Source organism: Somniosus microcephalus, chromosome 1, assembly GCF_052327205.1.
Source record: "Somniosus microcephalus isolate GS21.2 chromosome 1, FLI_Smic_1.0, whole genome shotgun sequence".
Classification (NCBI taxonomy): domain Eukaryota; kingdom Metazoa; phylum Chordata; class Chondrichthyes; order Squaliformes; family Somniosidae; genus Somniosus; species Somniosus microcephalus.
Window position 1 is genome coordinate 138,797,435 of NC_140987.1, and position 24,550 is coordinate 138,821,984.

The window sequence follows — 24,550 nt, forward strand, 5'->3', positions numbered from 1 at the left end:
ACTAGCAATTTCTAGGCTGTAATGTAAGGGTTCAGAAGGAATAGAGTAAAGGAGCAGAACAGAACTGGTTAAAAAAAGACAAAGTGCATTTAGTTTGTGTCCTTTCCCAGTCTGTTTAAAGAAATCTTCCATCTTTTACCCTTATAACAACTTTGGTTTCCTCAGTGTTTAAGTCATGACAGACTCACTATTAAATAGTGAAAAGTTGTTAAAAGCCAGGCGATACTTTTAAACAGTATCCAATCAACAAGTTTGAAAGATCAGCAGTGCTTTATTTTTCCTGATAAATGAAACTTCCACATTAGCACTTATTCTCACTCAGAGGCCCTGGAGAATTCGAGAATGGATAACTGTACTCAGTTTTAACTTTTTTTTTAAACTTTGATCCCCATATAAGCATTTTTTCCTGATCGACAGGCTGGAGTAATAACCACATAATTGAAATGAAAAAAATCCTTTAAAATATAATAAATTTTCCATTTTAACGTGTCAAAAACTCATTAGAGTTAGAAATCAAACCTCAAACACCAAAAGTTAACACCCTTGCAACAAGAAAGGCTTTGCTTTCTGTAGCAAAACTACCTGATTTTGTTAAGTAAAACGCTACTTGAACAGCTTCAAAATAGATTTTTTGTAATCTGTCACATAAGTAGAATATTATTTCTCTGTTCTGAATAAACTGCACAACTTAATTCCTAAGTTACATGGAAAATATAATATATAATACTCCCCGTCCTAAAAATTGGATAAGGCCAAAAAACAGGTGCAGGAATCATGCAGCATGATGCGCCCACGTCCATTCAAAATTGTGCAGGCAGAACGTAAAATTCATGCTCCCTGCTCATTATAATGATTGCAGCCTAATCTCAGCGCTAAACACAATGCTGATTGGCTTAGTGATGAACAAGGAGGCCAATATCGGGTGCAGTCTACTGGCCAAGAAAGTTTGGCTGAGGCTCTCTGCACCACTTAAAGGGGAGGTGCTTTGTTGTAGAAGCATCTCAGTCAGTGTGGAGAGCGCCATAGCCCAACAGCCAAGGGAAAGGGCGAGGAGATTTTTGGATGTGGCACGGGAGGCCTTGGTTCTGAGAGTACAAAGACACCATCAGGCCCTTCACCTGCAGGGGGACAGGAGGCCTTCGAGGTAGACCACCAGAAGGCTGTGGGAGGAGATCGATCAAGCCATCACTGCAACGAGTGCTGTCGCCAGGACCTGGATTCAGCACCGCAAAATGTTTAATGACCTCACACGAGTGGTCAAGGGGAGTGAATGCATCTTTAAATGCCATATCCCACCATCTTCACCACAAGCCTCACACACTGCTCAATGCACCATACCCCCATCACTCACCTACCAACAATCTCTAGCAATCAGCACTCATACCTCATAATCAGAGCTTCACTTCATCCTCACAAACTTACCACTGCTGAACGACTCACACCCACATCTCACACCTTGCACACACTGCCAGCTATTCAAACATGAAAGGCACATCACCCAAACACATTGCATCACACTCACTGACACTTCCTTTTCTCTTGCAGGCAAAGGTGGCACACAAGTGCTGGGCGCAGCAGCAGATGGGTGGAGGGGAAGTAAGACTTCAGAACCAGAAAGAGCTGGAGGAAGCAGTACTGGACATAATTGGAGCAGCAGTCAGAGTCTGTGGCGAGTGGAGAAGTTGAAAGCATTGCTGATGATGGTATGCTCATACCTACTCCTTCTTCCTACTTCCCCCTCATTGGACAATCTCTTCTCACTTACAGGCTGCTGATGGTGTATGCATGGATATCTTGCTTTCCCCACTTCTCCCTTCACCACAATCCAACCATTGCGCCTTTCTCCTTTCAGATACCCAAGAACTCCAAAGTGGCCAGCCAGTCTTCGAAGTTATGGAGGAGGACAGTGATAGAGGAGAAGAAGACAGTCACTGCATCGGACACTCGCATACACCAGCTCAGGAAACGGCACTGCGTGTACTTTAGTGGGTAGAATTGAGGCAAGATCTGCACGCGGTACATCACCGGGTACAAGTGGACTGCAACCAGGTCAGGGGGAAATGGTAGCTCAGGTGCCAGCTCCCCGGGAGAGTTCGCACAAGTTCTGCTGCACAGGACTCAGATGATGACTCCGATGGGGTGGCCTTCAGAAGAAGGGTGCTGGGCATGCACACAGAAATGCTAGGTGCTAGAGAGCCTCTTGTCAGTGTCAAGGAGCATGGAGGAGTCTGGCTCCAACATTGCACGGGGCTTTGAGTGGAGCTTGGAGCCAGTGATTTCCAGGATGGAAATGATGGGCAACTCGGAGACCTTGTGGACCCAGCCATGATCCTACATGTGATGGGTGATGTGACAGCTTCCATTGCAGCACAGGCGGAAGCGACCCAATATCTAAGTGCTGCAGTGGAAGCTTAGGCTGTGCCATCGTGGCTGGGTTTACAAGTTTGATAGGGTCTCACAGCACTCCAGCAATCTGTCCCCCAACAGATGGCTAGGAATGCTGAGGCGCCACTCCGGGCGAGTGGCTGAGGCTCCGTGGAGCAAGAACCTGCTGTCCACCCTCAGGGTGACAGCATTCATACTCGATCATTGCCTCTCCGTAAATGCCATAGCTCCTGCCCATCATCCAGCCAGCCCAGACTGCTGCCGCCCAAGCTGAGGTGGTACAGTCTATAGCCGGGCCCTCTAGGCCCAGAGCTGCTTGAGGTCATCCTGCAAGGCCATCTGCGGTCTTCTCCACTTAAAGACAGCAGTCTGTCACCAGCCATGCTGTTGCCACTGGGGTAGGACTTCGTAGGAGCACTAGAGTAGAAAAAGGAACAAAAGACAGACACTTTAAGGGCATGCACAACCGTGATTACTTAACGTTGTTGTTTTGATTTGCATTTGATAAACTTATAAATTATGCTTGAAATGTTTTTTTGTGGTGGCTCTCATTTCAGCACTGTGCCCAGGAGGACGCTGTAATGTTCCATGACAGAGGGATGGTAAGATCGGAAGGTGGTGAGCAACAGGGATCTGGGGTTTCATTCACTAGAACCGGAGTCTGATGAGGTGCTCAGACAGCCCATCCAACACAGGGTTCTGCTGCCTGCCTCCTCTCTTCCTCTTCCTCCTTCTCCTCCTGAGGTGGCCCACAATCCCTGCTGGCAAGGGCTGTGCCTTTATGGTGGCCAAGTTGTGGAGCATGCAGCAGACCACCATGAAATGGGACACCCGCTCCGACATGTACTGGAGGGCTCCTCCCAAGCGGTAGAGGCAGCGGAACCATTGCATTAGCACCCCGATGGTCTACTCGATGAAGTTCCTCATAGCAGCATGGCTGTCAATATATGACTCTTGGCCACGTGTGGTGGGGTTGCAGAGGGGAGTCATCAGCCAGGTGTAGAGCAGATAGCCCTGGTCTCCGAGCAGCCACCCTCGGGTTTGACGTGATGGCTGGAAGATTGCTGGCACACCGAACTGGTGCAGGATGAAGACATCATGGCTGCTGCCAGGATAACAGGCATTCACCATCATGTTGCACTGGGCGTGCTCACACCACAACTGCACATTAAGTGAGTGGTAGCCTTTGTGGTTACGGAACATCTCGGAATTGGTATGTGGTGCCTGTGATGAAATATTCCATTCATCACTGCCCGTGACTGTGGTTGGTTTCAGGTTTCAGTTCCCTTACCTCAGTTCTGTCTCCTCACCATTGTATTGTATATTGTAATGTATTGTGTGTAGGGCTCCGCCCATACCTGGCCCCTATGTAAGCAAGCTCAGTCTGGCCTCATATCCAGTACTGCAGACCACCAGATGGAAGATACCTCTCTCCACTGCGTGTTACCTTCTAAGTTAATAAAAGCCTTGTTTTGTTTCGCTAACATCGAGTCTCGGAATTATTGAGGCACATCAATTTTATTAACTTATTTTTCAACACAATGGATCAACTCCTAAAACCCGAACTTTTGGATTTGGACCAGCATGCTTCGGACGCATCGGCACGCTTCGGACACTGGTTTATGTGTATGGAATTCTTCCTGGACAATTCCGCAGCCGTCAAAGACGCTACGAGTATGAAACTCGGAATTCTGCGGAATTGGGTAAGCCACCGGGTTTACCCCCTCATCCAAGACGCCGACACGTACCTGGCCGCCTGCGACATCTTAAAGGCGCATTACCAGCAGCCTACGAATGAGGTGTATGCTAGGCATCTGCTCGCTACTCGCGCACAGCGACCTGGGGAATCGGTGGAGGAGTTCCTAGGCACCCTGAAAATGCTTGGCAAAGACTGCAAGTGCCAAGATGTAAAAGCCGCAGTGTACACTGACGAGTTTGTTCGCGATGCCTTTATCACAGGCCTCAGCTCCACTTACATCCGGCAGAGACTGCTGGAAAAAACACGGGATTGGACCTGAAACAGGCTGCGGACACCGCGCGATCCCTGGATGTGGCCCAGAGAAACTCGGACGCCTACTCTTCAGCCCGCGCCGTCCACGCCGCCATGTGTGCACCAAGGGCGCCGCCATCTTGGAAGGCATCTTCCCCGCCCGGCAGCCCGACACCGTTGGGGCCCCGCTCTCCCCCCAGAAGCCCTACGACAGCCGCGACGCGTCGGGGACCCAACTGCTACTTCTGCGGGCAGCCAAAGCACACCAGAAACTTGTGCCCGGCGAAAGGCACCACCTGCTTTAAGTGCGGTAAGAAGGGGCACTTTGGGAAGGTGTGCAGAGGGAACCCCGCCGGAAAACCCGCCACCGCCGCGTGTGCGCCGTGGGAGCGGCCATCTTGCCCGACCTCGTGGGGTCCGCCATCTCATGAGCAGACAGCGTGGACGCCATCTTGTCTCGATCAGGGCCCTACAGTGGCATCGGTCACAGTGGACCAGACCAGGCCGCACCCGCTATCCAAATCAATGGTGGACATCGAGGTAAACGGGTGCCGGGTTAAATGTTTAATTGACAGTGGAAGCACGGAGAGTTTTATCCACCCTGAACTGGCACAACAACTCTCCCTAAAGGTGGTCCCTACTCAGGGTACCATCTCTATGGCTGATAAAACCCAGACATCGACCATTCTGGGTTACTGCACGGTACAATTGTCCGTTAACGGAACTGTATACGATAATTTTAAAGTATTAACCATGAAGAATCTATGTGCGAGCGTGATCTTGGGCCTGGATTTCCAGTGCAACCACCAAAGCATCACGCTCAAGTGCGGTGGGTCCCAGCCGCCCCTCACAGTGTGCGGTCTGGCTACCCTGAAGGTAAAGCCGCCTTCGCTATTCGCGAACCTTACCCCTAACTGCCGGCCAATAGCGACCAAAAGCAGGAGGTACAGCTGGGAGGACAGGCGGTTTATCGCGACCAAGGTAGACAGGCTCCTGAAAGAGCGCATTATTGAACGCAGCAACAGCCCGTGGCGCGCCCAAGTGGTAGTGGTAAGGGGTAGCGAGAAGAAACGGATGGTGATCGACTATAGCCAAACGGTCAACAGGTACACCCAACTAGACGCCTACCCGCTACCCCGCATATCAGAAATGATGAACCAAATCGCCCAATACCGGGTGTTCTCCACCATCGACCTCAAGTCAGCGTACCACCAGCTCCCTATCAGACCAGAGGACCGCCCGTACACCGCCTTCGAGGCGAACGGACGCCTCTACCAATTCCTCAGAGTCCCCTTTGGGGTGACGAATGGGGTCTCGGTCTTCCAGAGGGAGATGGACCGCATGGTCGATGACCACCACTTGCAGGCAACCTTCCCCTACCTCGACAACGTCACCATCTGCGGTCACAACCAGCAGGATCACGACTTGAACCTCGAGAGGTTCCTGGAAACCGCACAAAAACTCAACCTCACCTACAACGAGGACAAGTGCGTTTTCAACACCACGCGTCTCTGCATACTAGGCAGCGTGGTGGAGAATGGGGAAATCGGACCAGACCCCGACCGATTGCGCCCCCTACGGGAGCTGCCCCTGCCCAACACTCCCAAAGCCCTGAAAAGGTGCCTGGGGTTATTTTCTTATTATTCCCAATGGGTCCCCAACTACTCCGACAAAGCCCGCACCCTCTTGAAAGCATCCTCTTTTCCGCTCTCTGCTGAGGCCCACGCCGCCTTCAAAAGCATTAAGCAGGATATTGAGCGGGCCACGCTACAGGCAGTGGACGAGAACACTCCCTTTCAAGTGGAAAGTGATGCGTCTGACTTTGCCTTGGCGGCCACCCTCAACCAGGCGGGGCGGCCCGTAGCTTTCCTCGAGGACCCTCCAAGGGCCCGAGATCAGACACTCCTCCGTAGAAAAGGAGGCCCAAGCCATCGTGGAGGCAGTGCGCCACTGGCGCCACTACCTAGCCGGCAAACGCTTCACCCTACTTACCGACCAGCGGTCGGTAGCGTTTATGTTCAATAATAAACAGAGGGGGAAGATTAAAAATGATAAGATTCTTAGGTGGCGGATCGAGCTCTCCACCTTCGAGTATGACATCATTTACCGGCCAGGGGCCCTTAACGAATCCCCTGACGCCCTCTCACGAGGGATGTGTGCCAGCGCCACCGGGGATCGGCTACAGACCCTCCACAACGACCTCTGCCACCCAGGGGTCACGCGGCTGTTCCACTTCATAAAGTCCCGTAACTTACCCTACTCGATTGAGGAAGTTCGGTCTCTGACCAGGAACTGCCACACTTGCGCTGAGTGCAAGCCTCGGTTCTACCGCCCAGATAGAGCCCACTTAATCAAAGCTGCACGGCCCTTTGAGCGGCTCAGCTTAGATTTCAAGGGCCCCCTCCCGTCAGTCGACCGCAATGTTTACTTCCTGAACATTGTGGACGAATACTCCCGTTTCCCATTCGCCTTCCCCTGCCCAGACATGACCAGTGCCACGGTCATTAAATGCCTCAACAGCCTGTTCTGCCTGTTCGGTATGCCGAGCTACATCCATACGGATAGGGGGGCGTCCTTCATGAGTGAAGAGCTACACCAGTACATGCTGTCCAGGGGGATCGCCATGAGCCGTACCACCAGCTACAACCCCCGGGGTAACGGTCAAGTGGAGCGAGAGAACGGGACAGTATGGAAAGCAGTCACTCTAGCTCTAAGGACCAAGGGCCTCCCTATCTCCCGCTGGCAGGAAGTCCTCTCAGATGTGCTCCATTCGATACGGTCGCTATTGTGTACTGCCACGCCTCATGAACGAATGTTTGTCTTTCCCCGGAAATCCACCTCAGGCGTATCCATGCCATCATGGCTCTCCACCCCAGGTCCGGTATTCGTGCGAAGGCATGTGAGGGGCCACAAGACGGACCCTCTCGTGGAGCCAGTGCACCTACTCCACGCCAACCCCCAATACGCGTATGTCCGGCACGCCGACGGAAGGGAGGACACCGTGTCCATAAAAGACGTCGCCCCAGCCGGTAACGACAACAACCACGGCAATAGCAACAACAACGATCACAGCAACTCTTACCCACCCACTACTCTTTCATCACCCCCGGAAGAGCATCGACCAACAGCACCCCCACCAACTACCCCTTCAACAACCCTGGCGGCACCCCCGGCAGAGACCCAGGAGGCCACCGGGGACACCCAGCCGACACCCGCGACACCGCAACAGCCACGTCGGTCGCAGAGGACTATCAAACCCCCGAGCAGACTAAATCTACAGAAGGGGTGAATGTGATTAAATATTCCATTCATCACTGCCCGTGACTGTGGTTGGTTTCAGGTTTCAGTTCCCTTACCTCAGTTCCGTCTCCTCACCATTGTATTGTATATTGTAATGTATTGTGTGTAGGGCTCCGCCCATACGTGGCCCCTATGTAAGCAAGCTCAGTCTGGCCTCATATCCAGTACTGCAGACCTCCAGATGGAAGATACCTCTCTCCACTGCGTGTTACCTTCTAAGTTAATAAAAGCCTTGTTTTGTTTCGCGAACATCGAGTCTCGGAATTATTGAGGCACATCAGTGCCCACAAAGCCATGTGTGTGCAGTCAATGGTGCCCTGCACCATGGGGATGCCTGATATCCTGGCAAAGCCACATGCGCGCTCATCCTGTTCAGAGAGAAGACAATGAAGTCCCTTCTTCTGGAGTAGAGAACCTCTGTGTCCTCTCGGATACAGTGATGGACGGCGAACTCGGAGATGTTAGCTATGTCACCTACTCCAGACTAGAAGAATCCAGTTGCGAAAAAATTGAGGGCTACGGCGACCTGGAGGGTGACTGGGAGAGCCATCGTCACCCTGCACTGAGGCTGCAGGTCTGGTTCCAGGAGGTGGCAGAGTTCTGTGACCACCTCCTTGGTGAAGTGGAGCCTCCTAATACACTGCTCCTGTCTTAAGTGCAGGTTGGATAAGTGCTCCCTGAAGACCCTAGGTGGCTAAGGATGCCTGCTGAGAGCCCTCCTGCCCCTCCTCCTCCCTCTGAACATCTTGTCCTCTTCTTTGCTGCCTCCGCTCCATTTCCCTGTCATACTCAAGCATGAGGGGGACTGCAAGCAGAGCCCACATGACTGGGAGCAAGTGGTGTGAGCAGAACCCTTTAAATGAGAAGCAAGGCCTTTTCCACTTGCAGCAACACTACCTGTCACCTCACCAACTTTAAATAACTAGAAAGCACCAAACAGTTGCACAAACTTAGACAGAGCCAGTAGAAATGAAAAAGCAAGTCAGCTGCAAGTTGTTGATGATCCCTTTAAATAGCGCTGTCCTTCCTGTTGCTGAACGCTTGGTCAGCTTGTCGTGATTAGGAGGGCGCGTTAAATGGAGCAGCGATGTCCAAAAATGGCAGATCGTGCATCAAATCAGCGTTGCGCTCATTGACGTCAAGATCTGCCTCTTCTAAATATCTGCAGCCAGCGCAGGCAATGGCAGTGCTGCCGACCTGCTCAAAATGGTGGCCACTGCGGGACCCGCTGGAAGCGGAAGAAAGCGAGGTGGCCACCACTTTTTCTTCCAAACCAGCTTTAACAGCCAGCTCTAAAGGCTCCAATTTCATGGCCCCCATTTATTAAAAAAATACTTAAGTAACACATCATCAATTTGCGGTGGGTAATAGCAGCGAACGAATAGCGTTCGCTGTTATTACCCCGTTGAAACTGACCGCAACTTCAGGATGTACCACATGCGCATCCTAACGCAGAAATCCTGAAGTTGTGTTCAGTCATTCACTGCTCCGACACTGGCTGTACTGTGCCACCACCCCCCACAGCCGGCAATCAGTGTAATCTGTCCAATCAGGGACACTGATAAAAACTTGAGCCCTTCTGCCGTAATTAGACTGTTAAGTATCCTTTATGAGTATTTAACAGTCTTTTGGGTTAGGTGTAATTATGGTTTTAACAGTGTATTGACTGCTAAACAAAGGTAAAGGCCCTGAAAAACTCATTTTAATTTTGTGATGTCAAATTTATGCATTTTAAGAAAAATTGAAAATTAAGAAACTTTCAAAAAAAGTTTTAAAAAAAAGTTTGTTCATCTTTATCTCAGGTTTGCCATTTCCCCATGTGAGAGCCTCAGTCTTTGTTTTGTTCTCTCTAACATTTAAAAAAATGTTAGAATCAAAAGGAGCTTACTCACTTCTTGGTTCGCTGTCTGAGAATTCTGCATTTTTGATTGACTACTTAGACAGCTTTTTGACATCACAGCAGCTCGCGTTAGGGATTCCCCATTAACTTGCATGGATTTCAATTGCATGGCAGAAAAGCCGAACTTTGCCACAGAGATTTCAAGATCTTTGTGGCAAGCTTACTTTGGGGCCAGCGGCAAATGCCTTTGCTTCATCGCTGTCTGCAAATTATGGGCCATCATGTCAATAGTTCATGCAATAAGTGAGTTAGGAGTGCAGTGTGTTTTTTGTTATTGTTTGGGCAAACACAGCCATTTTACACCAGCAACCTCACATAAAACAGCAATGAAATGACAGATCAGCTACACTTTTTTATTGCTGTTGGTTGAGGGAGCAATGTTTGACCAGCACATCTTTGCATGCTGCCAAGGAAGCACATTTTAGCATCTTCTGCGAAGGACAGCAGCTCTGACAATTCAGCACTGGGAAGTTGTACTTAAGTCCTGTTCTGGGGCTTGAGCCCACAACCTTCTGGCCCCGCGGAAAAGGGCCCTACGAATTGAGCCAAGCTGACACAGAGGGGTAAGTTTTAAAGTTAGGAAAATTTGAGCACATCCTGTTCATGATTTTACAACCATAAGTTACTACTGTGTGTTAGCTTGGCTCAGTTAGTAATAGCTTGAAGACACTATACATGCAGACAGCTAGGAAATGAGCTGCATGTGCCTGAATTTCTGATTTGTGTTGCGCCACATCAGCTGTTCATACTCTCAAAATTATCCCCATAGAGTGTAAATGCAAAATAACTCATTACCTCAATATTTAGACTCATACTGAAAATAAAATGCCATCAGCAAGTGGACTTTTGACATAATTACTGGATTATAGAGCTGGCATATTGCATTTTTATTTTACAGTATTCCTAGGTTTATTTATATCTAACTTGTGGTGATGAGCAATGTAGTTGTAGCAGCAAACACTCGGTTCATTGTCAAAACATGCAGCCCCTCATTAGAACTAATAAACTCCTCATCTGAAACAAGCCAGGGGAGATCCAGTCAAACAAATTCCACAGTGCGATGCATTTCACTTGTAAATCTTTTTTTAACTTCTTAACTTCTGAAATTCATTGTGCTTTTTCTCTTCTTATCAGTTGCAATAGGAGCAAGCCTTTGTCTCGAGACCCTCTCAGGAGGTATATTTGTAATGTAATCTCTTTTTCTCTTTACCCCTTGACCAGAGTGCATCTCCCCAGATGTGCATGTACTAGGATTTTATTAGGGACATTCTAATGATACTACAGGCCCTTCCTGGGACTACCTGAACAATTAGAGCTCTGACTTTCTGCAATTTGTTGTTATGGGCTAAAATTAATCTGAAGCGGTGTCATGGGATGTGGTAATCTGCATGCTACAGTTGGATGTTGCATATATTGAAGTTGATCTTATTAAAAAGTAAATTTGATTGACTTTAACAGAATCTCAGCTGAGACCTTTCAGCATAGCAGTGGAGCACATTACAGGTAGGTTAGACAGTATTTCCATTGGTGCTGAAATAGCTGCATTCACAACAATAACTGACATTGCTTTACAAAAGAGGGAAATGTTGTTTGAATGGTTATTTATTCACCTACAAATCCAGTGAGGGCAGAATTCCATGGACAGGAAAACTTGAAAAAAAGAGGAATGAAGTAGGCACTGTGGATACAGTACTTTATGCACAGTGGTCATTTACAGCACAAGAACCGTGATGTAACTTCCAGTGTGACTCACTGACACAAATGTTATTATATAAAATAAATAAACTGGCCCGGACTCAGCTCCGATAAATTAGGTGTTACTGAGGGTTGCCAACTCTGGTTGGACGCATTGCTGGAAGTCTCATCACATGACCTCCTGCTCCAATCAGTCAAGCAGCCTTTTGTCGCATCTCCAATATTTTTCGTAGAATCATAAAAAGTTACAGCACGGAAGGAGGCCATTTTGGCCCATCGTGTCAGCACCGGCCAACAAAGAGTTATCTAGCCTAATCCCACTTCCTAGCTCTTGGTCTGTAGCCCTGCAGGTTACAGCATCCCAAGTGCACATCCAAGTACTTTTTAAATGTGGTTAGGGTTTCTGCCTCTACCACCCTTTCAGGCAGTGGGTTCCAGACCCACACAACCCTCTGGGTGAAGAAATTTCCCCTCAAATCCCCTCTAAACTTTCCACCAATTACTTTAAATCTGTGCCCCCTGGTTTTTGACCACTCTGCTAAGGGAACTAGGTCCTTTCTATCCACTTTATCTAGGCCCCTCAATTTTATACACCTCAATAAGGTCTCCCCTCAGCCTCCTCTGTTCCAAGGAAAACAAACCCAGCCTATCCAGTCTTTCCTCAGATAAGATTCTCTACTCCCGGCAACATCCTTGTAAATCTCCTCTGTATCCTCTCTAGTGCAATCACATCTTTCCTGTAATGTGGTGACCAGAACTGCACGCAGTACTCTAGCTGAGGCCTAACTAGTGTTTTATACAGTTGAAGCATAACCTTCCTGCTCTTGTATTCTATGCCACGGCTAATAAAGTCAAGCATTCCGTATGCCTTCTTAACCACCTTATCTACTTGGCCTGCTACCTTCAGGGATCTGTGGACATGCACTCTAAGGTCCCTTTGTTCCTCTACACTACTCAGTGTCCTACCATTTAACGTGTATTCCCTTTCCTTGTTAGCACTCCCCAAATGAATTACCTCACACTTCTCCAGATTGAATTCCATTTGCCACTGTTCTGCCCACCTGATTAATTTATTGATATCTTCCTGCAGTCTACAGCTTCCTTCTTCAGTATCAACCACACAGCCGATTTTAGTATCATCTGCAAACTTCTTAATCATACCCACTATATTCAAGTCTAGATCATTGATATATACCACAAAAAGCAAGGGACCTAGTACTGAGCCCTGCAGAACCCCACTGGAAACAGCCTTCCAGTCACAAAAACACCCACCAACCATTACCCTCTGCTTCCTGCCTCCGAGCCAGTTTTGAATCCAACTTGACACTTTGCCCTGGATCCCATGGGCTTTTAACTTCGTGACCAGTCTGCCATGTGGAACCTTATCAAAAGCCTTGCTAAAGTCCATGTACACTATATCAAAGCACTACCCTCATCTACCCTCCTTATTACCTTCTCAAAAAATTCAATCAAGTTTGTCAAACACTTCCCTTAACAAATCCATGCTGACTGTCCTTGATTAATCCATGTCTTTCTAAATGAAGATTTAGCCTGTCCTTCAGAATTCTTTCCAATAATTTTCCCACCACCGAGGTTAGGCTGACTGGCCTGTAATTACTCGGTCTATCCTTTTCTCCCTTTTTAAACAAGGGTATCACATTAGCAGTCTTCCAGTCCTCCAGCACCACACCTGAAGCCAGAGAGGACTGGAAAATGATGGTCAGGGCCTCTGCTATTTCCTCTTTTGCTTCGCTTAACAGTCTGGGATACATTTCATCTGGGCCTGGGGATTTATCTGCTTTTATAGCTGTTAAACCCCTTAATACTTCCTCTCTCACTATGTTTATATCATCTAATATTTCACACTCCTCCCCTCTGATAGCAATGTCTGCTTCACCCCTCTCCTTTGTGAAAACAGATGCAAAGGGGGAAAAATTCAGTATCGCCCCGTTTGGGGCGGCATTATCGGCCATGCGCAAAGTTTAGCGCCTGGTGCTAGTTATCGCCTCCGATGGCAAACTTGGCTTTTATCGCCCCTGGAGGTGATTGGAGAGCTAAATCAGGTGCTTCACACCTGTCAAGGCGCAAAGGCCGAGGAGCGAGGCGCTACCTCAGAGCGCTGGCGAAGCACATGTGATGTCAGTCAGCAATGGAACACAGACACACTGGCGCCGGCCAGTTCTTAGAGAGTTCTGACGAAAGTTCATCGACCTGAAACGTTAACTCTGTTTCTCTCTTCACAGATGCTGCTTGACCTGCTGAGTTTCTCCAGCATTTTCTGTTTTTATCTTAAAGGGGAGGGTTGGTTTTGCTCGCCATCCACATCCTGCTCATTGCAGCCTTGAATCTCGGCCTGGACAGACCTGTACATCAAATCTGCTGGAAAGAACAATGGAGAGGCCCAGGGAAAGAGCTCAGAGTGCAGCCCCCACAGTCTCTTCTAAATCGATACAAGGAAGGGCAAAATCAAAATGAACCTGCAAAGTGCTGCTCAGTACCCAAAACTCCTTCACACAGCGTTGAATCTCTCCAGAAGTCTCTCTCTCTCTCTCTCTCTCAGAATGCGTGGTGCAAAAATGTCACCAACAAAAAAAGGCAGGAAGCGGTCACCTTTAAATAGCGCTCCCCCAGTCCCTTCCTGACTGCAAAACGCTCCCCTCAACCTGTCGTTGCTAGCGGCAGGCGGTAAGGTAGGGGGCGCCACTCAATATCCGGTCCGGGGCATTGCGCACTCGGCTGACGTCACGATCTGCCAGCGCAGGAGATCGTGGTGGACCACCACAAAATGTCTAGTTAATTTCGCAAGCGGCGCCAACATCACCGCGCCCGGGCGCTCATTGCTTTGCGCCCCATTAGCGCGATCTTAAGATGCTAACGGGAGGCGCAAACAACTGAATTTTTCCCCCAAAGTATTCATTAAGAACCCTACTGATATCTCACAGATTATCCTCATGATCTCTAATAGGCCCTACCCTTTCTTTAGTTATCATCCTACTCTTAATATCTTTGGGTTTGCCTTGATTTTACTTGCCAAGAATTTTTTATGCTCTCTTTGCTTTCCCAATATCCTTTTTAATTGCACCCCTGCACTTTCTGTACTCCTCTAAAGATTCTGGAGTATTTAGCCCTCGGTATCTGTCATACGCCTCCCTTTTTTTCTTTATCCTATCCTGTATGTCCCTAGACATCCAGGGGGCTCTAGATTTTTTAGTCCCACCTTTTTTCTTTAAGGGCACATATTTGGTCTGAACCCTCCGGATCTCCTCCTTGAATGCCTCCCACTGCTCTGACACTGATTTACCTTCAAGTAGCTGTTTCCAGTCCACTATGGCTAAATCCTCTGAGCTTAGCAAAATTAGCTTTTCCCCAATCTGGAATTTTTATTCCTAGTCTATCCTTGTCCTTTTCCATAACTATCTTAAATCTAACTGAATTATTTTTATAATTAATAAACGAAAATGTTCAAAGAAAATGAAAAAAACCCCACACCATTCTTTTAATGTATCTATGATTCCACCCCCAACCCCCCACCCCCGAGTTGCTCGCAACAGTGTCCAACAGATTAATCTTTAATTCCTGGAGACTCCAGGTCAATTCTGGAGAGTTGGCAATCCTACTGTTATTGTACTGCTTTACATTTATTTTTCCAAATCACAGGTTCATTCACCCAACATGTGAAACTGCTAGTTATCCGAGTGATATATCAGGTTAAAAACAGTCTCAGTTGTGGAGCCTAGGTGTAAATCCACAGGGAGATTTAAGGTGAGGTGAGCATGGGGAGGCTCTCAATGCAGGCTTCTACCAGCCATGAGTCAGCAGCACAAGTCTGCCTTCCAATTCTGCAAAATAAACATTGGTTTGGAAATCTCATTCGGACACAGACAGTTGGTGAAATGGAAATGTCATACTGGTACTCTTCTGATGAGAGAGTTCAGACACTTGGGTAGGGTTAATGAAGGGAGATTTACATGGTTTCAATGAGCAATGTGACAAAAAATGTTACATTCTACAGACAGCATGGTCATTTCATAGTTTAATAAACACATACAGAACAATACAAAAAAGGGGGATGGAGGTGGCATAAAAGAGGAGTCAGGAGGGAGGACACAAGTTTTGGACATGTTCCCCACTGTACAAGCAAGCGCTGAATCTTAGCCATTCATCAGGAGAAGCACTGAGTCGAGACAAGGTGCTTTTCACAAAGGATGGGTAGGAGCAAGCTGCAGTGCTTTTGTGAACCCCTCTATCAGCCAGCTCAGGAGTAGTGTTCTCAAAGCAGGTTATCTGTGTGAATCAGACAATGGTGTATGTCAGCGAGAGAACATGCAAAAGATGAAGAGACCTAAAAAAAAAAATTGGTGAAGAAATAGATTGTTTTATATTATAAATTAAAGGCATGAGAGAGTCTGATAGTAATTTTTTTGTGTAGGCATTGTTGTAAACATTCTTAAAATGATGCCCATGTTAACCACCAATAAAAAAGCAGCTATCAAGCACTATTATTTTACCTGTACACTGAATACAATAAATGTTTCGTAATTTCTGTTAACGAGGGCAACAATGGATTAAAAATATATGCTCTAGAGACTATAATGAATATTTATAAAGAAGACAATTAAGTTCCAAGACAATCAATACTTAAATGAATTGCCTGGGGTCATTTTGAAACTCACTACCGTGCAGACATCGCTTCAGTACAGAAACAAGGAATATCCTGAGAGCAGACTAAGCTGTAAAGATTATCTCACAGACTGACCAGTGAACAAATAATTTATGAAGTCATGGCCTTAAGGGGGGTGTCAATATTTACAGTGTCAACTCCAAACTACCAAATGTTGATAGTTTTCTCTTTTCCAAAAGGTAGCTTGTTGGCTATTTGACAAAGTCTGCAACATGGCAATTGCTAAACCTCCCTAAAAGACAGGAGGATTGATTGAGTAAAAATGTGCATTTGCCTTGTAGGCAAATTATTCTTCATAGTGGTTGGAATTTCTGACTTCCTCTCCAAATGGATATGTTCAAAGTGAAGAATTCTATTTTTAGTGGTGATACAAATCGCTTTTTTTGTCAATTTACTGTATTCCTTTTTCTACAGTCTCTGGGCAATGCTGTAAGTGAGAGGCCAGGCGGATGACCTGGTTGCAGGTCTTTGCCAATGCTGCTATAAAGAAGGGTGTGACAGCGATCCAGCGAGGACACTCCCTTTAATTTCCTTTCCCTGCGAGGAAGTGTTGGCCCTGCTTAGTGCCAGCCCCAACAGTAACACACTCGAGATCAAGAACTCCGAGGTAAAATTGATCACCAGTGCAAATTCACATCGCTCCACTCTGTGGCGCTACACATTGGTGCTTCAATGTGTTGCACCCCTAAACTTTTATAACTTTCCAATTATAGCGATCCAGAATTTGGTTAAAGAAATTACTTTTTTTTGGTATTTGGGCATTTATAGTGGATGCTAGAAAATGTTAGTATGGTAGGCTCCTACAGAAAACTGGTTAAAACTAATTAAAAATGCAAGAGGCAGGGAAGATTTTGCAGTCTACTAAATGTTCACTTTTAGTTGTTATTGTGTCCATGAATGTCCATTTTGAAAGCCACTTGACAAACACATACAGAATAGGTTACACTTTTATTAACTGTCTCCAGGAGAAAACATTCCCTAACAGTTATTTTGATTCCATTAGTAGAATATTCTTGAAAACACTGGAAAATGTGTGTGTAATAGATATGTTTTGCATATAGGACAGCTAGGCTGGAGAGTGTTAGAAGCCTGTAACACAACTGAGAGGCTCTGCACATTTGCTGCTTATTTGGTCATCTAAACAGAGATTTTGGTACAGCTCATAGCACACTCAAACTGTTCTTTCATGCAGTATATATGCAGAACATATTTTGTAATCTCATTTAAAACAAATTTTCAACTTCCAAATGGTTTCTGCACTCTGATTGGAACAAGTCAACTCTAAAGTGTCAGCCTGAGGCCATTAACCATTCCCTCTCCTGGTCGATTAGAGTCAAAAGTGCATGTTAATAATGTTTTCAGAGACCAATTGTTTTCATTATTTTAATCATCTTATGTAGCATTTTCTATCATTTGATGGGAGGTGATCGGTTATGATTCAATAACAATCCCTATCTCACATCACATGAAGAGAGAGTGTAACAGTGATCATGATCATGACACTCAGGTGGGATCATTTTTCAGAGTGCTTTACTGGTAAACAGTAATATCAGTTGTATGTATTAGGATGTTCATGTTCCATATTACCCAGACACATACTGATCTGTGCCAAGATCATTTAGTGAAGCTATGTTGCAGGTAAATTAGGCAATGTGCACAAGATGGTGTACACATACAGGAGTTATTTGACACATGCAATTATATTGGTACTAGGTGAAGGAGACAAGTTAAATATTCACTGATATGGTAAAATCTACAATATACACCTTCACATTCAGTACTTCCATTTGATTGCAATTACTTTAAGTATAAATATCATAATTTCCATAATGAATACAGTTTTTTGTTCAGTTTTAAACTATTTCTTCCTCCAGTTGCTCGTCTTCCACATCCCATGAATGAATTTTAAAAAATCAAGGACTGAGATCACAGTAAGAGATTCTAATAGCAATATAGCTGAAAACAGACCTGATTTCAACCACCACAAGGATATACAACGAGGGCCAGATTAATACAAAGTTTTATTGCTATGAATAAGGAAAACCTTATCTCGAAATGAATATTGTACAGTATAGCCAAGCTGCATAAAAAAATCTACAATGACACTTCATGAAGCTGCCATGTGATTAAGATACAAAAACAAACCCTACATTAACCTGGATTTAAGAAGAGCAGATGCCATTTAATTATAGAGAGAGCAAGGGAGTGAGAAATAAAGTATACGTTATGCTAGGTTTGACATGGGAATATACTTTCCACAATATGCTTTTAATACAGTGGCACTTATTCAAGAGGAAATTAGCAGCACCTGCAGGCTTTCCTTATGAGTAATTCATAAAAAGGCCACAGGCTTCTCCACAGCGGGGAAATTTTACATACATATACATATATACGATAAAAAAGATGGACACTGAACAGAAAATAAAACAAATAATTTAGGGGGAGGAACAACCACAGAAAAGTGCTTTTAGGCGACCTTTGAAGGCAGGGGGGAAGTTAATAAGGTGAAGTGATTTGAGGAGAGAATTTCACAGGACAGGTGCAAAGTGACTGAATACTTGCCACCAATGGTGGAGCAGGAGGAACTGGGAATGAGCAGTAATCTAGAGGAGTGGGGGCCATGCATGTGGGGTGGACGGCCAAAGTTGATTGCTCAGTGTGGAGCGAGGCCATGGAGGAGAGCCTCCAAAACTGAAAAATGGACAAATCTGCAGAAGATAGAGGTTGGGTAATGATATCCGTTATTTTGCCTCATGAAGCTGATGTTTCATTTACATGTCAAATTCATTTTGTTCTTCCAATATTTTAATATTTGTACTTTATTTGCTTATTGTCCTCCTAGTATCCAAAATTACTGCACTGTTATGAGATGGAAAAAAGAAATGTAGCCTGCATGTGGAAGTTACTTTAACTGTAATGAAGCATTGTTATTCTCATAATCTAGTTACTATCATAGAAGTTTGAAAAAAAATATTCAATTCCACATAATTTCTCAGTTTTATGTCAAAACAGAGCCCGTTCAGTGTCATGTTGTTTTCTGTTAGCCATAGCTAACCTGGGTTTAATAAGCAAACACTGCTGGTCTTGAAGCAATTTGCTCAATCATTAGAGCCCTGGAAATATTAACATATGAATAGCCCTGACAATGAACTATTCCTCCAGCCTTTTCACACCTGTTTTATGACATATTGCCCCCACTTTCTCATTGCTTTATCTCCTGAAAGCACTCTTTTGGTCTAGATTTCCTTTCCGTTACATTTTGAGTTTGTCTTATTGGCTGTTTGAAAGTAATAGTACAGTTAATACAATTCATTTAACTGGCAAAAATGGTCTAATAATAAAAGGTCTGCACTTTGTTAATGATTACTTTCTCACAGCAATTATCAAATGTTCCTCCTGTATTATCTCCCACTACTCCACGAGTGTAGGAAAAAATGACAGTAGATTACCTATAATACCTTCTATTGAGCTCCCTACTGCAAGTCCATTAGTGAACTCCTAACCTTTCTTCTGCTGGCTTATCATTGGGGTTATTGCCTTCACAATTATGCCCCTTTTTGAGATCATTCTTTTCTGACTTTCCATTAGTGATGTGAATACCCTTTCACTCATTTTCTATTTTCTGGAAATATGGCCCCTTTTCTTTTCATTACTGAAACTGTCCTCTCTCAGTTTTCTGTTATTGGGTTCAGAACCTTCTTTCAGCAGATTATAATTGGGATCTGATTTTCCTCTTTTATTGTGGAGGATGGTGGCCTTTCCTCCGATTTCAATTCTTATCGTAGGCTTACCACATCTCCTAAATCAGTTGGATTTCTTCACCACAGTTTTTTTTTTCAAAACCACTTTCACATAGTGATGTTATCACCTTTGCCATTACACCCTACCATCATTATAATGCAGTCTTTGACAGCCATGCATGTTATAATGGGGGCACACTATAGTGACCATCCTATGACACAGTAACAAAATGAAACATTAAAAAAAAGTTGAGAGTTATGATCCAATCACCTTTTAACTATTAGTGCTACAAACAAGAGCCAAGAGCCATGTAATGAAGGTGGGGTGTAATCCAAGTGATCATTATTTCACATTTTTCTGCCATCTTGATCCGGCTGGTCATCCCCCCCACTACATACATGTTCATTTCATTTCTTTACTGCCTCTGGTGCAAGTTGATATGAAGCACGTCTGGCTTCTACTTCGCATTTTCTGCTAATTATTGGAGCAGTTCATCAAAAAAAACTACTGCCAAATGCTGTTAAAGGGATCAACTTCGATGCTTGTTTGCTCCTTTGCTTCAGCAGGAACATAATCTGCTGTGATCAAATGGCACAATCTGTGCACAAGCATCTTATTGCTACAACATTGGGGAACAGCACAATTACTGGATTAAAGCGCTGCACACACATTGTGGACTAAATTCACTTTAGAGTCACAAGTACCATCCTAAACAAAGGAAATCATTTTTGTGCTACTTTATTGTATTTTCCTATTGTATTTTTGCATTAACAAGGCAAATTACATTTTCAAATATTAGCTTTTCCTTTGCTTTCATTTATTAAATAATAAAATAAAACAACACTTTTCATAAAGTCAAAATTAAATGTTTGGCTAACGATACTGTTTTTGTTGATTTATCGAATTTGCAGATAAAACATTGAAAATGAAAAAGTTAACTGAACTGGAATCAGCAATTGTCTTCCTTTTGCAAAAACATTTTTAAAAAATCACCCAAAGCTGTTTAGGTACCGCTCACAAAGAAATCTATCGTTTTGACTTGTATTCCATTTTAAATATATTAAAACATGAAGAGAAGATGAGTTCTAATCGCCAGCATGTAGTGTGATGGTGGCACGAGCGATAAGCAGCAGGACAACCTCAAAAAATTAACAGATGAGCCAAAACTTTCAAATTTTAGAAACTAAATTACTTTTGTTTTCGGGAGTTCTTTATCGATATTGTATTTTTCAACAAAATAATAATAAATCAGTGCAACTTAAAAAGAATAAACTTGGTACGGGAAAAAAAGTGAAGGGCGGCGTAAAAGGCTGGGAGACAGGCGGGTTTATCTCGCCACATAGACCAGACCCAAGTTGTTATTTTTACTTATTAAAAAACGGACTGCAAATTACAAAACAGTAAAATAGTCGTCTTGTAATGTCGCCGCTGATCTAAAAGCAGTTGGCGTGTACGAGACTGTGGCGACAGGTCCCCTACCTATCCAACCCCGTGCCTTGACACAAACCTACTCTGTTGCACTTTAACAACAGTTAACACAAAGGTACTTGTACCTCTCGCACTTAGTAAGGACACAACACCACCATATGACCAGCAATGTTAATTGGTCTTGTGCTGTTTGTTTCTCTTTCTGTAAACCCCTGTTCAAACAACCACACACTTGGCTGGTATTTTAAACAGTACTAATACACTGTGGCGATAGAGCCTCTGATCCGATCCACATGACGGTGCACACACGACTGGAGCGGGGCTAAGCTGGAGTGCGGTGTGTATGTGTAACGTGTGAAGAGATTGAGCTGCTATTTTTTGTTTGTTTCGGAGAAGCACCGGCACACAGCAGCATCTTGACGGATAGAAGTAGGTCAGTGGAACACATGACACTGACCCTGTCCACAGCCCCAACACCTTTAACACAGCATCAAGGGCCCAATAGCATCCTCCGCACTGACCGTCCATTGAAACACACGGTGCTAGAATTCAGTGTGGAGGCAGCGAGGACATTGGATACTTAAAAAAATATAAGTTCGCCAACTGCGTTACCAAAAAGAAATAAAAACACACCGACACATGCCAACAAGCCAAAATATCCATCACTATAGATAGTTGCCATCTACCACTTTGATGGATCCGTCTTATAACATTCACTAGTGTTTACAATTGGATCCAAAACGCCAAATATGTCGGGATAACATATTTTGATTTTAAAAGTAAATTTTCTCTCATCTGACAGTAATTAAAACAAACCTCAAAGCTGAAATTGCATAAAGTTCGCTGCTCAGAGAGGGAATATAGCCAATGCTACTCTGTAATGGGCTAAAGAATGACAAGCGCTGCAAGGATGTCTGGAAGCCCTGCACTAGATTCGTTCAAAAGTAGCCTTCTGTAGTAAACAAAACTGATGTGACAGCTTGTCCAGCTCCCGCCCGCTGAACTCGTCAGATCTCAGATGCAATGGAGCATATTATTATCAGCGATTATCAAAGTTTATGTTTAAGAGAAAAACACATTATTTAGAGCGCAGCCGCTCAGAGCACGGTAAATAAAAGTTTGAAGCAACCGTCCATGCAGACACCCTTTAAATCTAGATTCACACGGGGTTTCCCCCCCCCCCGCTCTAAACTCGGTGTATATTGCAAGCGTGGTCCTTCTCCCCTTTCCATCTCTCAGCTGTCACAAACATTTGTCCAGCAGCTTCCAGACGATCTCTTACCTCGCATGGTGGCGACTTCAAATGCAAAACGATCATGAATATATATCAAAACCCAATCCTCCGCGAGAAAAGGAGCGACGGCTAGAAGGCGATAAGAAGACTGTCAGTAGGCTGCTCTCCCACCATTGCTGATCTCCTCTCAGTCTGTTATTACTGTTCCGTTAGCGCTCCGAGTCTGAATGGAGCATGTGGCCTTTCACATGACATCTGCGCCGTTCATCCGTATGTGAATTTCACTGGCACCAGGAGAGAGTGAGGGAGAGCTTCTTATAGCAGCCAGGACTATTCTGTCACTTCCAGCCCCTCCTACTGACCAAAGGCGGCCAATCATTGCCAAGAGCACACAGGGAAAATCTACCGTAAATAAATAACACTGAATATAAAATACCCTTCACTTGTAACAGAATTGTTTTATCAAGGTAACCCTAAACAACAATAGCAATATATCAGATTATTTCGTCATGCCCACGCTTATATATTCATTTTATTATAACTATTGTTTATTTTAAACACACAAACACATTTAAAACGATTTTTATTGTAATTGGTATAGACACTTCTCAGTCCTTTTACCAGATTTGTAATGTTAATGATTTTTAAAAAACCTCCAATCCAGGCTATAGGAATCCAAGAAAGGTCGTGTCTTTTCAAAATATTAGTTTACTTAATCTTTCAGTTTGTAAAACTGGAAATTAATTTCATGGGGTTGCAGTTGTTGGCGTGTGATGTGCAATTGCCTTTGGACTGAATTTAAATAGTTGGAATGCCAGGTGTTTTTGTGCACCTGTGTCTTCACAACATGACAATTTATGAAATGCACTAAAATAGGAAAACAAACATCAGAAACTAAACTTAATTGTTCGTATTGGTCTAGGGGAGAAACTAGAGCAAAACATTAAACAACTAGAATGCTGTGAAATGAAAAGATCGGAATTAACTTATATGCAAATAATGGAGCTTTGAAAACTGGCATGGATCCAAATTTGCATCTAACCAGACGAGGCAATATAACCACATCAAAAAAACTGCAAATGTGAAAAAGAAACTATTCTAAAAACTATGGGGGAATAATTCGGTTGGTTTGCGCCTCCCATTAGCACCCTAAGAGGGCGCTAATGGGTCGCAAAGCAACTGGCGCCCGGGCACGGTGATGTTTGCGCCGCTTGCGAAATTGACCAGACATTTTGCGGCAGCGCTAAACACTACTGCCATGATCTCCTGCACCCGTAGATCGTGACGTCAGTCAAGCGTGCAATGGCCCGGTAGTGCCCTAGACCGGATATTGAGTGGCGCCCCCTGCCTTTCCGCCTGCCGCTAGCAACGACAGGTTGAGGGGAGCGTTTTGCAGTCAGGAAGGGGCTGGGGGAGCGCTATTTAAAGGCGGCCGCTTCCTGCCTTTTTTTGTCGCTGATATTTTTGCACCACGCATTCTGAGAGAGAGAGAGACTTCTGGAGAGATTCAACGCTGTGTGAAGGAGTTTTAGGAACTGAGCAGCACTTTCCAGGTTCATTTTGATTTGACCTTCCTTGCATCGATTTAGAAGAGACTGTGGGGGCTGCACTCTGAGCTCTTTCCCTGGGTCTCTCCATTGTTCTTTCCAGCAGATTTGATGTACAGGTCTCTCCAGGCTGAGATTCAAGGCTGCAATGAGCAGGGTGTGGATGGAGAGCAAGATCGACCCTCCCCTTTAAGAACTGGCCGGTGCCAGTGTGTCTGTGTTCCATTGCTGACTGACATCACATGAGCTTCGCCAGCACTCTGAGTTAGCTCCTCGCTCCTCGGCATTAGCGCCTTAAGAGAGGTGTGTAGTGCCTGATTTAACACTCCAATCATTTCCAGGGGCGATAGAAGCCAAGTTTGCAGTTGGAGGCGATAATTAGTGCCAGGTGTTAAACTTTGCGCCTGGCCGGTAATTGCGCCCCACATGGGGCGATACCGAATTTCTCCCCCTATGACTGTTAAAATAGTTCATCTGTAGTAATTAGACTTATTTAGAATAACAGGGTTATATTTTCACATGTAGATTGGGAACACTGCAATTTGATTACATTACAGATAAGGCTATATTCGCAACCTTAATGTTTACAATTCATTGAAAACATTCAGCTTGCACATACAAGCAACCCTTATTCACTGATTATAAAAGC

General features: G+C 45.0%; 1 protein-coding gene across 1 annotated transcript in view; it reads right to left on the bottom strand.

Annotated features, from left to right (window-relative positions):
- rorb (RAR-related orphan receptor B) overlaps nucleotides 1-22,645 on the bottom strand; it is a 347,074-nt gene extending 324,429 nt beyond the window's left edge. Inside the window, exon 1 of the mRNA XM_085986234.1 lies at nucleotides 22,403-22,645. Coding sequence (XP_085842360.1) covers nucleotides 22,403-22,409 — 7 coding nt within the window. The 5' untranslated portion in view covers nucleotides 22,410-22,645. The remainder of the gene's footprint in view (nucleotides 1-22,402) is intronic.
- Nucleotides 22,646-24,550: the final 1,905 nt, after the last annotated feature.